The sequence below is a fragment of the Watersipora subatra genome, chromosome 9 (genome assembly GCF_963576615.1).
Source record: "Watersipora subatra chromosome 9, tzWatSuba1.1, whole genome shotgun sequence".
NCBI lineage: Eukaryota > Metazoa > Bryozoa > Gymnolaemata > Cheilostomatida > Watersiporidae > Watersipora > Watersipora subatra.
The window spans coordinates 23,856,316-23,874,172 of NC_088716.1; the positions used below are offsets into that span (position 1 = coordinate 23,856,316).

At 34.9% G+C, this 17,857-nt stretch overlaps 1 protein-coding gene across 1 annotated transcript; it reads right to left on the reverse strand.

Moving 5' to 3' along the window:
* Positions 1-7,005: 7,005 nt before the first annotated feature.
* On the reverse strand, positions 7,006-17,641 carry LOC137404912 (uncharacterized). The gene is made up of 4 exons (XM_068091139.1): positions 17,546-17,641; positions 11,902-12,082; positions 7,711-7,833; positions 7,006-7,240 (listed from the first exon to the last, which is right to left on the reverse strand). Exons 1-4 carry the CDS (start codon positions 17,639-17,641, stop codon positions 7,173-7,175), a joined length of 468 nt encoding a protein of 155 aa, XP_067947240.1. The 3' UTR covers positions 7,006-7,172.
* Positions 17,642-17,857: the final 216 nt, after the last annotated feature.

The following is a 17,857-nucleotide window of genomic DNA, read 5'->3' on the forward strand; positions in this document are numbered from 1 at the left end:
TGGTATTTTGTGATCTTTCCAAATATTATTTTTTCTTGTATATCGCTGGCAGATATCATGAGTAAGTAGGACTATTGTACTATAGAGCTCTGTGAACTTCATGTGTCTCTGAGCGCAATGGAAGTCACTGAATTTTGAACCAACTACTTTCTGCATGTATGTGCGGAGAAGACGCATTAAGCAGTAATTCACCCTGAAGAGAGCTGTTGGGAAATGCTGATGGCTTTAAATGCCAGTCAAAGGAAAAAACTAGCTTTCAATGGAACTTAAGTGGGTTTTCCAATTTACAATATTAAGGTTATGAAACTCGACAGTAAAACCAAGTTTATAATCATTTAGAGTTTTTACTTGCAATATGCAAGTTGAGATAACTCTTGAAGTCTTCCCAAGTGCTCTCGGAAAGGTGGCAAAGCGTTCAATTTTTCATCAACACTTCATCATGGATTTTGTTGTTAAGTAACCGTTCCTTCAGGAAGGATTAGTGCACAGAGTATATGCACAGCGGTCTAGAGAGACACAGTTAAAACGTTCTGAATACATGTAATGCACAACCTATTAAGACAAACATTGCAAAAGCATACATATGGCCTACAGAGAGGCACAACATCAGAACAGTCCTGTACCAAGCAGGTTTAGAAGCTACAAAAGAGCACCAGTTCATTTCAAATGGAGCATAGCTCTTGTTCCGCATCTCTTCTGACCTTTTCCACCGCCTCCAGTTCATCGCTGAGCGCCCACGGTATTGTCTCAGGGCAACAGATGTTACAGTTATACCAGAGAAATAGCTTGAAGCTGTTTACTTGTCTACGTTTCATGTAGGCTCTGTAAATTGATGAGTGCAAATAAGCAGAACATTTTAAAATTGTTTTAGTTAATTGCAATTGACTAGACTGAGAGTCAAACGATTTAGTGAAGCTTTTAGTTTGAAGAATTGTAAACAAAGAATTCTTACGACATTAAAAACTAGCCTCAGGGCTAACAGTATTTGGTAATACATTTGATGGACATCATCTGAAAATAGGGATTCATTCTTTTCACTCTAGAGAACTACTAGATAAATACTTTGGTAACTTACACTAATTTCTTACTACAAAAAATTACATGTTGGACTTATTAATTTGATTTCCAGTTTTTGAAGTTTATAATTAAATGTGTTCTTAATGATCAGCTGATCCGGTTTTAACAGCAAAATCTGTCCAATTATCAACTTGTGATCACACAGTTTTACATCATTAACAAAATAATATTATATATTAATAAACCCCACTTTGTCATTGTGCTTGTCTGTTCGTCCACCTAAACACTGCATTGCCATATTTTTTGAGTGATTTTGTCCAAACCTCACACACATATGCCTTCTGCTAAATAAAAATACAAATATTTGATTTCAAAACTCCATCTGGTTCAAGATAGAGAACCAGCCTCTTAAGCACCTACTTGCTGTCTGTTTAATTAAAAATTAAAGAAATACCAGGCATCGCAAGGCTTTCTGCTTATAAAAGATCTTTCACAGTTGTGAAGTTTATGAAGGTTTACGCATATCCTGACATTTAGGTGTTCATCTATATGAGTAAATATTTAACATGAAACGTTTGCTGTGCATATGTTCAATAACAAAGATGAAATTTCCTTAAAGCTTTGTGCCACTCTTCAATGATATTTTTTAATACATTTTCAGTTTTTAGATATCAAACACCAACGAATAAAAATGTTATAGTTAAGAACGTATTACAGTAGATAATTGACTTTTGAACCTATTTTAATGCTTATGTTGAGTTACTTTATAATAATAAAACAAACTAATATGTTGTTACTAATATGTTGTTACTAATAATCTAATATTTTCTTAAATACAGCACATCGAAGATAGACTAAAAACATTAGGCCTGTTATTGAATGCAGTGGTGGTTATTGAGAAACAAGCAATCAAAATTATTCCTCACTATAATTTGTTGATTAGCACACGCTTTGCTCATGTATTGTCTTAGATAAAATGAGAAGATATAATTATAATGAGAACATTGTTAAACTAGTAGGGAGTTTTTTGACCAATCGGTAATAGCGTGTTAAGTATTCTAATAAATTTTCTGATTGTTTCCATACAAGTTGGCAGTCCTCAGGCTATACAGTTATAAACCGTTTTGTGGCCGATGAAGGTGGATGGTTTTTATTCTTTAAAATATGTTGATGCTACAAGCCATACACATTTTACAAACCATGTTTAAGTATGAATGACAACAATTCAAAAAGCAGTGCCATACTCGATGCTAGCCTGTGGTCCTCAAATAATTCCATGCTTCTAAATGCTGATAAGACTGTAGTTATGTATATCTCTTTATCTCAGTCCACTTGATATAATAATGTTTTAGTAAATAATGAAGTAGTTATCTCCCCTAACACAGAAACTAAGTTATTAGGAGTAGTTGTTGATAATAATTTAAGCTTCAACAGCCATATACACCAGTTGGTACGTTGGCATGTTGCCAAAAAAACTAGTCATTTGCATTTTGAAGATTTATAATAAGCTCTGATTGCCCAAACTACCAGATATCAAACTACAAGATTTTAGCTAACATAAACTGCTCCGTCTTGAAAAGATACCCAGAGGGAATCTCCGACATCTTTATCCTTAATTTTTCACAGATGATTTCATGATGAATCAAACCATTTTAGTTTCAATTATATGACATCAATGTGATTAAGATTTTAAACTTGTTCAGAGTATCCTAATCTGTGTGTTATTTCAAATCAGTGCACTGTGAGCGAACTGGAAAAGCTTTGAACAGGCTAGCCTCATCATGAAGTCACCTGTGAACCATTAAGGATAAAGATGTCAGAGATTCTCTCTGGGTATCTTTTTAAAAAGAGCAGTTTATCTTCAAAATGCAACTGACTAGTTTTTTGGGCAAAGTGCTGTTTTGATAAAAAAAGCTGAGCTCATTATAGAGGTATGAATTGTAGCATTTGCTGGCCGTAAAATCAATTTAACTCAAATTCAACCCGAGTTCCAGAATGGCCTTATAACCCACAAAAACTACTCAAAATTTTATTGGAAGGGCTCTTACCTGTTTGTTGTGTAAAAAATGCAAATAACTCTCATTTTAATAGCATTTTAAAATGGGCGGTATTAGCAAAACTGATAAGAATTGTGATTTGGTTTACTAAAATAAACAAAGTCAAGTACCCAGTTCTTTTTACTCTCTTCACACAAAGGCTGAGCCTAACAAATGCATAGATCAAATTTAACCATGAGTTTCTGCTTGTTATTATGCTATTTATGTAGTTGAGTTGAACTATGAGCAGATAAAACCTACCTGAGCGAGAGAAGGGTGATAAACGCGATGAGAAACACACTCAGGTAACACATGATGAATATAGTCTTCCAGTGGTTGAGTGCATCTTTCATGCTAGAACCTTTGCTCCTCCAATTACTCTCTACCACAACATTATGGTAATCCTGATGATTAGTTCACAGGCTAAGCCCACATTTCTTATGGATTGAAAGAATACTATCGATAATATAAAAAATTTTTTTTAATGAGAACTGGGCTGTAATGAAAAACCTAAAACTTTGTGTTGAATAAAAACCAAAAGGTTTGATGAAATATTTCAGACTCATTGAAAACAACTCACTTTTGTAATTTGATACATACTTTGTTGGAATGTATTCCGCTAAATGTAATTATAAAAAAGATGCTCGCATAAAGTTGGAGAAGAATATAAGGTGAGCTTACCTAACATATGCATAATGCTCTGTTCAAGGTACAACTGTAGTTGTGCTATACGTTAGGTGATACGCTGTGTCATAGGAGCAGACGGTAGCTACTGGCAACATAGAAGGACTGTTTTCAGGTATTGTTTGCTTAAAAGCTATGGTTAGAAATTTTGTTAGGTTTAAACTAAAATAAAGACTAGAAATTCCACTGTCATACAGCCCACGACCAAAGTGATATTGGAAAAAAGAAAGGGTACTGATGGTTGAAAAATGCAATATTAGCAGTCAAATGGCACTGCAGTGCAATAGGATAACTGCAATGGTAGCTGCAATGTACTGGGTGTGGGTGTTATTATATACAACAAATAGCAATAATGAAAGGAAAAGATTATATGTTTATATCTCTCCCCCTGCAATAGGAGAAATGCAATATTGGCCAATATTAGAAGTAAAATGCACTGATATTATTAGAATAACCAATATTATTAATATAGTAATAGTATAAAACCAATGCACAATTTTGTTTACATTTCAAAACGTCATAGCTAACAATATCAAGAAGTGATATTTATATAGATTTTTAGAAAATCTATTTAAAAAAGTGTTTGGTCATGACAAACAGCAATAATGAAAGGAAAAGATTATATGTTTATATCTCTCCCGCTGCAATAGGAGAAATGCAATATTAGAAGTAAAATGCACTGATATTATTAGAATAACCAATATTATTAATATACATATTAGTAGTAATACGTGTAATAATAGAAAACCAATGAACAATTTTGTTTACATTTAAAACGTCATAGCTAACAATATCAAGAAGTATCAAAAAGAATATCCAAACTTAGTAATAGTAATACAGTAATAATAGAAAACCAATGCACAATTTTGCAGCGATCTTTAACAGGAAGCAAGTATGAGCGTTCACGCGTCTGAAAGTTTTCTGCAAACTGGAGCAAAATAAAAAAAGGTTCTCGTCATAAAGGGGCGCTGTAGTTCAGCCCTAGCATGTACATAAGTTGTAAAGAATTTCGGCTAACGTTTTCAATAACGAAGCCTTCGGTGATGAGACAAAAAACATAAGCTGATAAACTGTGTACCACAATTTCGTACTTATAAATCGGTCAACGCCTCAAACGGTCTACGTTTATTACAGAAACCTTCAAATAAATTTGATTACAAGTAAACAATGCCATAGACTGGTGAAATGTGCACGTTATTTTTTCGCGAAACGCGCATGACTTGATCGTTCTATTCTCTGTCGACCGCCGTTTCAATTTCCGGTCTTAACTTTTATTAAACTAAGCTTTTCAAGCGTTTTGTGACGATTTTCGTCCTAATAAATCTGTCTATTTGTGTATAATCCGATCAGATGGGTAAGTTTTTCGAGAATTTCGATAATTTACAAAGACTTGATAACATATTTAAATAGGCCTATATGTGGTTTGTATCGTTATTATACTTTAACTAATCTACCAAACGATGGTTAAATTTGTTGATGAAATTTTCAAACAAGGGTTCGTCTCAATGTTGATGAATAATTTTCGTAAGTTGTGTGCACGTGCATTTATCATAAAAACTCCCTAACTTCGCATTCGCTCGTTTGGTCGTGAGAAATTATACTTCTTCAAATGTACACAATTAGTATTAATAAGCTATTTGTTTTGTAAGTTATATTTTTTCAGGCTAATTTCAGTCTCCTAGCTAGGCCAAAAATCTTAATTTTTTCACATCAGATGCCGATGCAACTCTGTAGGGGCTCTTTAGACGCATATGTTAGCTAGATGTTGGTTTTTTGTCGCTCACTAACAGCATAGATAGTCTTTAACTAATTACATAATTTAAATCATTTTTTGACAGCGATTTGAAACATGCTGTTTATCAAAATACCCGCCCACAATCGATTATCAATATTTGAATAGGGAAATTAGGTTAAAAGTGTCTGACCTTTTGGTTTCAAGCTCTAGAAAAGGTCGTTTTAGAAAAGGGCTTCCACTCAGACCTGCCAACCCAAGAGTGGGGCAATGCGTGAGATTTGGTTTTGGGGCAATTGATGTATCAATAATAGTATACATAAAATTGTTGAAATTGGGGCAAAAATCTCACGCATTTTCATTTTTTCTTTGGGGTGATTGCGTGAGTCTCACGCCCAATGCGTGAGAGTTGGCAGGTATGGTTCCACTGCCAGATTATTCTCTTGAGGTTGATCCAAACAGCATGTGATAACAAAAAAAAATAATAGCTAATCAAACAGCACTGTCTTACAAAGCATCAGTTTGATTTTCTGCTTAGCTGCAGCTTAGCTGCAAAATGTTACTGTGGTTTCGAGGGGTTGAAAAGTTTTTGTACAAAATAGCAACAGATGCAGCTCGGATATAATTTTGGCCATATTAGCACCGTTGATGCCATATCTTATAATACATTGATGACTGAGTATGCATCGTATGTTTTAGTCGGAAAGGTCATCAAAGCTGTTAGTTTGACTAATTTTCCTGAAACTATCAAGGTTTTATATGTAAAATAATATGGTGTTTTGATCTCAAAAACAGCTGATGATGAGCTAACTAGTTGGCTATCCAACTAGTACACATAGCGACTGCAATCAGAGTGTCAAACTTGCTAAATAAAATTTATGGGTTGAATGCTATCTTTCCTGATTAGTGAATTTTACACACGCTTTTAGTTTTACCGATTTAGGATAAATTACTCAGCGAATATCTTCAATGTATTTACCTTCACTAAAAATCTCGTCATATTGTAGGTCTGGGTATCCACTTATTTGAATTAGACATGTATTGTCTCTCTCCCCTCCCCCTCCTCTCTCCTCCTTAGTCACTCTCTTCTTATAGTCTCTTTATTTGGTTGTTTTATCTTCCCTAAATGATGATTTTTTATTGCCATTGTCCATGTCCCCTCCTCTTTCTGATCTTTCCAGATCACACAGAGACGTACTATCTAGCTCAAAGGCAGCTATATCCATGTAAGAAAGGGTTAAATATGTCATCACAAACTATTGCAAATAGTGAAACAGATGAACAATTCATTGAAAGAAGTGCATAGATGTTGCAGTTTATTGAAGGAAAGTGCTTTTTGGTATCCATAAGGCTATGCTCTGACATGGTGGGTGAAAAGTCAATCAATGATGGTACAAAGATGCTTATGGCAAATGCAAAGCAGTGGATGCATTATATACCTGAATGCATAGATATTGCTGTAACTCAAATATGTCTGTGTATTATAATGAAAGTGATTATATCGATTATACATCATCATGTATAGAAGGCAAAAATAAAAGTGTTAAAGAGAATAGTAACAACTATTAGGAGAAGATAAATCCTAAAATACCAAACTATATAAAGTAGAAAGTAACTGAACAGATATCGAGAGTAATTATTAATCTATATTTAGCAGTAGCTGAAGAGTGTTCTGATTGGTTCAATTCTTTCTCTTCCGGCATCTACTTGCGGCGTTTTTTGCCAGATTTGCGTGATTTACCACTTTTAGGTGGACTGTCAGAGTCCTGGCCTGTTAAATAATATTTGTACAATAGATAAAATTTTACCATTGATAACAGGGTAAGAAGCAGCTGCTATCAGACAGGATTATTACAAGTTAGCATTTGGAATTCTTCGAATGCTCCCAACCTCCGCTGGTACTTTAATTGTGTGTCGTAATATGTGTCTTGGACTATATAAATTGCAAAAGCTGTTAGAATCGTGCTCACTAATACTTTGTTTAGCCAATTAAAAGTGTTTCATTGACGATTTGGGTGTGCATGCACAGCTCTGACAATTCTGTGAATTTCAGTCGAATAATTCTGTTTTTCATTCATTTTGTGATTTCGGTCAGAATCAATGACAAAATCGTTGCGTGTGGCCGTATCTGCTAGTAGAATTAGAGTCAGCACATTTGGGTTAGGTGCTTACAGCCATCGGTTAGCTTATCACCAATTGCTACCAGTATACAGTAAATAATATTATTGAAACAACCTTCACCTTTAGCCGCTTTCTGTTTTTGAGCAGGCCCCTTTGGATGTCCAGCTTGAGCCTTTTCTTCTCTCTGCTGCTTCTTGTTTTTCATCCGCCGTCCTTTTCCCTTGGGATTTGGGTTTTGCTCAGCTAAAATGATTAACAGCAGATAAATGAACCACTATTGAAAATATATGGAGTGCAAATAACTCCAAAACTATAGCGCTGGTGTTTGAAGTTTGATTTACAGTTGTGATTGCAAACAATGCTAGAACCTCCTAATGAATAATTTGTAGCTATCACCAGAACCTCTTCAGTAGGGTTGAAGCTATAACAGATGAATTTTGTTGATTGTTGATGCTTACATCGGTTATTGTATGCTCTCTTCAGATAGTTTTACCCAGTTTATAATTACTTTTCAATGAGGCAAAGTTAGGCTTAAAATTTGTTCTAAATTGCTATCATTTGTTCCATATCTCTTTCTATGGCCTGAGGCTACAAATCACAGATTACAAGTTGTTGGTGTACAAACTCAATGCTGTCAGTATGTAATTTTATGATCATGAATTATAAACAACTAGTACACTGGCAGTCCAGGGTCCTGAGAGACATCAGGTATGATAACTAACGGCACAATAATTGTGAAGTTCTAAGAGGTGGTTGAGTGCAAAGGTACAGCCACATGTAACGATATTTTCGTTGATTCTGACCGAAATCACGAAATGAACGAAAACCACAAAACTATCCAGCCGAAATTGCACAGAATTGTCAGAGCTGTGCATGCACACCAAAATCGTCGACGAAATGATTTTAATTGGCTAAATAAATTTTTAGCAAGCACGATTCTTGCAGCTTTTGCAATTGGTATAGTCCAAGAAACGTATTACAACACGCAATAAAAGTACCAGTGCAATTCAACATAGCACATACAATGCAACTGCTTAGATTGCGCTATTGTTGGTTTTTTATCGTTCGGACATCATGGCTACCAATCGTTTCTTTTTTAATAATGACAATTTTTATTTAGCAGCAAGATTGCCGTTGTAAAAAGAGTTGCCATATTTAGTGCAATCGAGTCAGTTGCATCATATTTACTATGTTAAATCACGTATTTTTCTTGCGTGTCGCGTCATGGCTTGGGCTATATAAATCACAAAAGCTGCTAGAATCGTGCTCGCTAACAAATGTTTCACCCAATTAAAAGCGTTTCGTCGACGATTTCGGTGTGCATGCACAGCTCTGACAATTCTGTGAATTTCGGATGAATAATTCTGTGTTTTTTGTTCATTTCGTGATTTCGGTCAGAACCAACGAAAAAATCATGACATGTGGCCGTACCTTTATTCTACCAAGCTGAATGTGGTGAGTTTGACACAGCTGTGGTGTATGATGAACACATTTTATCCCAACCTCAAACTTGGGCTTCAGCCAGACGAACAGACACAGCTCTTACTATAGTAGGTTATTTGATCTTAGTCAATTTAAAGCTGATAGATGACTGATAAATTATGACGATTATAATCTTTCAGATTTTTTATGGGAGGGTCAAAGCTTCCTTTCAGCACATGCACTTCATAATATTTTCTTCAAACTCACACATATGCTAAAAAGGTATGGAGTTTTTTCAAGTTGGATATTGCACTTGTCTGATACTTAAAAATAAAGAGGCGAGTCTGTTCAGCTAAGGCTAGTCAAAAAATCAAAGTTTAAACAACTTCCCAAAGACAGACTATTAATGTTACAAAACTCCATTTAACTTTGTCATCAATTTTAACTTGCACTACTGAACGAATCTTGTCTAGCCTTGTCTTATAACCAGGCACTTGGGAAGCACAGGCTATCTAGATATCTTTCTGTGCAAACGCTTTTAAAAGTAGAATAATAAACATATTTTCAAATTTTCTGAAGTTGGCATTAATCTGGCTTCCTTTGAACAAGGTTACAGCTAAAATATGACAGTGTTATGGCTTTGGTCACAATGATATAACTCAACGGGTAAAGTGTGTCGGTCAGCGGGTGAAATTATAATCCTTTAATCATTTAATTGGCCTTTTTTACCACCTGTCCTGAGGCACATGCTGCCTTGGGACACATGCTGCCTTGGAACACATGCTGCCCTGAGGTACATGCTGCCTTGGGACACATGCTGCTCCCAGGTACTGTACTACTCACTAAATGTACTCAGAAGGCAAGTGTTGCATAAGAATATAAATAAACAGAAAATAACAGCGCCTAAATTCAGCACTATGAATTTTAGAAAAACCGGTGCCATGAACTGTGACTCTATTTTTACTATGACTCATAATGTATATATGTTTAAGACCCTAACTGTTGCGTGGTTTTCTCACAGTAACATATCCTCCAAGAACATACATTTTTGTAAAACATTTCATATCATTACACTGTTAGTAAGATTGTCTAAATATACGTCTCTGTTTGTCTGTCGGTTGTTTGTCGTTTGTGTGTCCAGTCACAACGATAAAGTTTTAGGAATTAAAAATCAAGCTTCGTACTGGATTTCAACTCGGATCCTCCAGGTTTATAGACAGGCGAGCTAACCCACTACACTGTCCTTGCCATACTATGGAATAATAGTGCAATACTTACGCAGTGCTTGCAAATAGACTAGCATGCTGTAAGTTCATGATTGCGTAAGAGATAATGGTAACGTAACAAGCTGGCTTCAGATGAAGGACAACTCTTATTATATCAAGCCGTCAGCTTTACTAGCTTAAATTACTCAAATTCATTGGATAGTTATTTTATTACCCGTGCAATGCCAGACATTCATCTAGTCTATATATAAATTACAGTGTTTGTTTGGCTGTTGGTCATTTGTACATCCAGTTATAACAATAAAGTTTTAGGTAGGAAAAATCCACTTCGTAGCGGATTTGAACTCTGAGCATCCAAGTCTGCAGACAGACATTCTAATCACTAAGCGATATGACTTACTTAAAACAGAATGAATAACTTTGCACGCAGTTATTACACCTGCCAATCTTTAATGGCGATTGGGTAAAATATCTACACTACGCGCTAGAACTAATTTACTAGAAGAAAAATTTACTGAGAAAAATTTTACTAGAAGAAAAATACCTGCTCAGACCTCCCGAAAATGCTATAAATATATGTATATATAGCATAAACTTAATTAGACTTATAGCACATGCAGAAATGAACAAACGTCTCAATTTAAAAGTTAGATAGTAAATAAAAGTTGATTTTCTGAGAAAAAACCTTTTTATTACCTGTTCACCACCAGGCATTTAGTAGTATAGCATAATTATGCAATTATAAACAATGAGTCATTGAAACCAGGAATAGTACATTTAACAACACAGTCTATATTAGTGTTGGGCCGGTATCTAATATAGTGCCGGATCGGATATCCTTGCACATTTTTATCGGTTTTTCCGGTATCGGTATCCTCGGTATTTACCATCTTCGGTATCCTTTGCCAACTAAGAAAGTTTGGTATTGTCGGTACTATTGTTCGGTATGTGGTTATCAGTGTGTCTTTAAATTGTTTAAACTTTAAATCATAACTGTCTCGAACAATTTTCATCGTTGTGCAAAAAGTAGCCTGTGCAAAAAAACATTCTTTAGTCAGCAGTATATTGTTACGGCAAAGAGACTCCTTGTTTTAGAAAGCCAACAAAGATGGAAATATAATTTTCATGATAGATGTTTTTGTTTATTCTATTAAAAAATATTGTTATTGATACAAACGTTATGTATAATAAAGAACAGATAGATAATGGCAATGGGCTCTCTTTGTTAAATATACTGAAACAGTTTAAAAAAAATCTTACTATCACATATTGTAATCAGGTAATGTAATCACATAATTATACGCAGTTCAATTAGAGTCCAGTCCCGTTAGAGTCTTTATACGTCCTCCCATCTGTGTAGAACTCGCAAACCTTCGAGGCTGGTGACATTATCAATGTAACGTAATATAATAGTAGATACAGTAAGCGTGGAAATTTTGAGATTGGCATGTTCGTCATGAAACGTTTTAAAAATCTCTCTGGATATCCGTATAACCATATACCGATAGACTTTTACGGATAAATACCGATCATATCAAACCGGCCGCGGATACCTAGCTGACACCGAAAATGATTGGTTTCCTCGGATACCTAGAATCCCTCGGTATCGGTAAGAGCGGATAACCCAATACCGGCCCAACACTAGTCTATATTAATATTCTACCTTGTGATGAGCTGTCTTCTGTTGGGGGGTTCTTCTTGGGAAGGACCACTACATGAGACATCCGCTTGTGTTCCCGAGTTCGGCTAAAGTACCTGCGGGTGTTCCACAATGGTTTCTTGCAGAAATTGTAAGGGCATGCCCATTCATGAGTTTTATACACCAAGTAATGCATGTATGGTTCCTACAAGAGAATGGTATCACTACATACCAAACGAAAAAAATTATATTCTCTGAAATTAATATGAAAGGTTATTGGCACTTCGGCCCCTTTAGCTCAGGAGCACAACTCTCAATTGTAGGATGAGGTAGAGGCTGAGAAGAACAATCAGCTACAATTGCTCCTCTTTCAACACTACATGTATTTGGTTTTTATTGTACAATTATTCGAAAAACGGGTCATGCAACCAAACTTTAAAGGGTTATCTTGCTATGGTGTTAGTTTATATCGGTAGTTTGCTCAAATGTGCACATTTAAAGGTTTACTTGCAACAAAATTCACATTACCGTTATTTGATATGAAAAGATTCACCATGTCTTACTCTGTTGTGTTGTAGGTGCAAAATATGTGGAAAGGTGATTACAAGCTCTTAAAAGCTCTAAAACGAACAATTAATCGCAGCCATCACAAAAATGCCATAGGTTGAAATCTCTTTATTTTGATAACGTACTCAAACATTGTGGTTATTGTTTTGGCACATGATATCATCACATGAATTGAAAGGCCAATAAAAGGCTCAATATAAAACGTCTCGTAGCACTAGTTTATGACAAACACTTCTGGTTTTATCGAAAAGCCCTTATCAAATATAGATACTCACTACTTAACAGCTTCGTTTAAGCTTAGTCTAATCATCTAGTCGTAATCTGATCATGTGACCCGTACTCCTTGCCATATGGCGCGAACAATTTCAACAGCATTTTTCAACTATCACAGGTGACCAACCGGCTCCTCATTTTTATCAAAGGATGATATGCACTCATTCGAGCTAAGGTTAAAAAATTAAACAAATTTTTACGGTAGGTTTTGAGATATCAGTACTCAAACTGACAGCATTACAATGATGATGTAATAGATGCGTAAAGACAATAGACATGGTTTTATCGAATGCGTGAAGTACATTTGTGAATATATTTCGATGAATGAGATAGCGTGAAAGTGTAAACAAAAGCCATCTTGTACAACTACATCCCATTCGAGCTGTTTTGGAAAAAGATTCTAATCTACGGCGGTTTTGTGATGGCGTGATTAACTGTTCGTTTTTGAGCTTTTAAGAGCTTGTAATTACATTTCCACATATTTGGCACCTACAACACAGCAGAGTAAGACATGGTGAATCTTTTCATATCAAATAACTGTAATGTGAATTTTGTTACAAGTCAACGTTTAATAACTTTCTTTACTTATCCGGTCGTAATTGTTCACAAAACTTTAAAACAAAAAACCGCATGCCATTTTTCTTTAAAGAATAGAGAAAGCATAATATTATTATGCTTTATTAGTTATCTTGAGGTGTTGACTGATGTTCTAAAAAAAGAATCAAGGAGATTAACCCACTAGAAGAACCCTACAAGAACCAACTAGAAGAGTTAACCCACTAATAAAGAATCAGAGGAAAACCCTTCGAAAATCCCGAGAACTGTGACGTATGAAATCGACTTAATGGTCATGTGCCAGAGTTGCGCACCCTTACCGCCGTTACTTATAATGATTGTTTTGACTACGAGATGTGAAACGCTTCTCACGATAGTAAATAATTTACAGACTAGCTCTGGTTTCTCAGGAAATTCAAGCAAACATTGTGTGGTAAAGGCATTTGCCCACAACCCCTCGCCATGATTTTTCAAAACAGAAGAGCGGATTTTAACTATTGGGCTTCAAATTTTAACTCGATCTCCACGGATATGCTCCGAAGATCCTCTGTTCAACGAACGGCGGGTGTATAGCCTATATGCGACATCCGCGATTTGCAGTTTGCTTAGAATATGAAATGGGAATGCGATTTTTTGTTCAATCATCATTTTTCTACTGTGTATCTACTGTAACATTCAGTTGATTTTCATGATTATCGTCACTATTAACAGACTGTAAGTTCACTACAGCCATAATCTTAATAAGAATAACTTGACCGTGCTGCTCTTGCTGTAAGAAAAGAAAACGATAACTTTTGATTTGATTTTTCTATCGATCTATTATCTAATCTATGATTATTTTTTATGATTAATATAATAATCATAATGCATATTATACAAAATAATAATATAACTGCGTATAGAATAAATGATGTAACTAATATAATTTGTAGAAAATTCAAAATGATAACCGAGATTGATGATTGATTTAATTGATTCCATTTATTAGCTATAGTTAAAAAAATCTGAACAACGCTAAAGATGAGTTTGAATAGGGAAGCTAAGTAGGAGAACAACAAAACTGAGCTGAGCTAGCAAGATAGCGAAATGTTGCGAAATAATAGATGCGTGTAATCATTTTATGCTAAAACTAATCTACACGTCAGAGGGACTGGTTCGGAATTCTCAGAGCAATGATTGTTAGGCCCAACTTGATTGTTTTATACTTCCAGGGATTAAACCAATTAAAACGCCGTGATTGTTATAGGAGAGCGCATTAGTTGGCTTACTTGACCAATGGCACACAAGTCGATTTCATACGTCATATTACCAAAACACTTATGTTTTTTGGTAGACCTATGTTTGGCTGGCTATATCTCAGCTTCTGGTTGGTCAATCTCCTTGATTCTTTTTTTAGAACATCAGTTAACACCTCAAGATAAATAATAAAGCATAATAATATTATGCTTTCTCTATTCTTTAAAAACGAAATAAAACACGAATACGCAGCAAGACTCGTAAATAAAGTACATTCGCCTAGGCACAGCAATGGAGGTCTCTAATGTATTTGTATAGTGCAGCAGGACATCCAATTTAAAATTATCAGTTATTATCGCTTTAAAGTTATCGCTTTTATTTATTGCAAATAAAAGCGATTATCAATTAAATTAAATTCTTAAAAAATTGGACCTCAGATCTATAAAGTCTTTCAGGTTTTTTTAAGTGCTCTTAAGTTCCTTAAGACCTATCAAGTTTCATTAGCTCATAAACATAGCAAAATAAGCAATGCTAAGAATTGTGATTCAACTATTGCAAAATCATTACATAGCAAGTTTCAAAATCTGTGCATTGATGTCTTGATATGCAAATCTGTAAGTACTTCATATGAAGTCAGAGTTTGATTTAGCCTGTGATTTTGTGTACCTATGAAGAATTTGAGAGGCTGACATAGACGCACTAAATGGCAGCATGAATGACTAGCCACACAATATTCTTGCGCATGACAGGAAATTAGCATTGCTAGTGATGACACTAAAATTCATATCGTTTTTGCTGTTTGTATGAAGAGCTCAGGACATTATAGTATACGTGGATGTTGTACTACGACTAATGTTCCAAGAGGGGACAAGATTTTAGCTCCTATAGTAACCTTTAAGAGAGGTTTAACACACAAATTTCTTCAACTTTATATGACGAAGGGAAATGCTTGTTTGAGCTTTGAATTTTTGTTCTGCATTCGAAGCAAACTAATCTCTGACGCTTTGTTAAAACTCGAATTTGTTCGAGATCTGAGAAGTACGGAAATCAAAGTTGGGCTTGTGACTATATCAGTCGTAACATTTGACTCTAACGTAAATTATGCTATTTTAAATAAAGTTTTGTTAAATGCCTCAAACAACAGAAAACAATGTGGTAATAGTATGTATTAAATTTATTTTTTACGATTGTTAGTTTATTATTAATATTGTTTTTGCATTAAGTTTATTATTAATACATATTAAATTTTATTGGCAGTCATTGAGATAGTCAGCAGCGTAGCTATGATGACAAACAAGACTTTGTATTTGTCCTTGACCTGTTTCATTGTTTGCGCAAAATCATGCCATGCAATTATCTTTGTTATAAGGACATTACTGTTGAGTAAATTAAAGTTATCTGCCACAACCCTTTTTGCAGATGAGTACACTTTGCAGCTGTTAACCCTTTGACTGGGGAAATGACCAAAATGTCGTCTATTGGTTCCGTGAGGAAACAGGTTTTCTGTTGCTTTTGGTAGACGTTTATAAAGCTGTCGCCTAGTAACAATAAACAAATGATATAAACGCTAGTAAATCTTAAATATTATCAACAATATATTAGTCGATGAATTAAAATATGAACCGATTATCTGTGAGGCATTGCTTTGTGCTAAAAGCTAAAGAATTGCAAAATCGCGACTCCTTTGAAAAGTTGGAAAAACCATTCAACATGCGGCTCAGCGCACAGAACGAAAAGATAAAAATTTATTTGATCCCGCCATCGTTAGTGATCTTTTGTCTGATCAGTATAATAATAATTCAGATGATGGTAGTGATGTAAACTCTGAAGACTTTGAATATACAGAGAAAAGTGATAGCTATGGTAGCTCGGACGATGACGATGCCGCTGGCGTTGGCTACGCTGTGGCGTTGGACTCTGCCAAAAGGAATGCTTCCAAGCATTTCATACATGGACAATTGTACATAGCCGTAGCTTTTTTTGTAGCAGTACATATGTAAATGAATGTTTATGTACAAAAGATTTTGTTAATAAAAAAATTTCAGTTTGAGCTATGTATGTTCTAAGAATGCTGATTTTATTGAATTAAAAAAAATTACACGATTTTCGTTTGTTTTTGCGGGGCTTTTACACAGCCACCAAAGAGTTAACTTCTCTTTTAAAGGTTTCAATACAGCAATTGAACTGAAGCTCCTGATAACAAACACCTCATTCACGAGAATCAGTTGAAACCAGAACTGGCTTCAAGTTTTCAGTTTATTTTCTGTCACGCACATGGGATGCTTGAGTGTCACTGGACAACTTATAATTAGCGAATCAAATTTTCAATTAATTTTCTCACATTGTGTACTACCTAAACATGGAATCACACCATAATAAAACAGGAAACAACAAAAGCAATTTCAAGTTCAAGAGCTAGCAATGCTTTTCAAAGAGTTTGATTTGATGAGGTGCTTTTGAACAAATATTTTCATAATTGCTATTTCTTTACTGAAAATAGCCTTTCTTTTTGACTCATTGAAAGCTTTAAAATATGCGCAATTTGAAACATTCAGTTCTGGTGTGTTCCGTCCAACCTATGACACTTTTGGTAGAAGACCTGTTAGATTGCCATCATAAAGCTTAAATCAAGCTAACTTTGTGCTATCTATTCTACTAAAGCTAAATATTTTAATACAAGTTATGCTTTTGTTTAGCTATTTATTAAATAGCCATAGCTAATGGTTATATAAACCAAGTCTGGAAGGCAACAGTGCAATACATACTATGAGAGTGAATAAACCAAATCTTGTGTTATTATTCATACAGGTAACATTTATTACTGTTATACTTTCCTTGTTGTCTCTACATGTTAAGGCAATACATACTGTGAGAGTGAATAAACCACATCTTGTGTTATCATTCATACAGTAACATAACATGACCACTAAAAGCTTTCAATCAATGTGTTCAATCGATCAATTTATGTTCGGTTCAAAAACATTCTTGAACACTGTCAAGTGGTTTAGATAACAGCTCATAAGCTTGGCACACCTACCAGCATCATATGCTTGCAGTCTTCTAGAACAATCCATCGCATAGTCATCTCAAATTTTCTATATACTCCTGGAAGATTTTCACTTAGCAAATCCATCTGACGAGGCAAATCACACTCAGGACACATGAAAGGGCATCGCTCACCACAAAGACCAACACAAGGATATTTCTACAACCAATAAGATGTCTCATTAAAGCTACATGTGGCTTTTTTTACCAATTGAGGCTGTAAAAGGCCAAAAAAGACTAAAACAGCTGCAATGAGTAAACAACTCCTTAACAGCTTTACACGTTTATTTGAACATCTGGAAAC

Excerpts from the sequence above, each read along its gene's own strand:
- LOC137404912 (XM_068091139.1), bottom strand. The coding sequence starts at position 17,641 with ATGGATTTGCTAAGTGAAAATCTTCCAGGAGTATATAGAAAATTTGAG. Across the intron at positions 12,083-17,545 it reads ACTGCAAGCATATGATGCTG|GAACCATACATGCATTACTT; the intron begins GTAGGTGTGCCA and ends ATTCTCTTGTAG. Across the intron at positions 7,834-11,901 it reads AGAAGACAGCTCATCACAAG|CTGAGCAAAACCCAAATCCC; the intron begins GTAGAATATTAA and ends TAATCATTTTAG.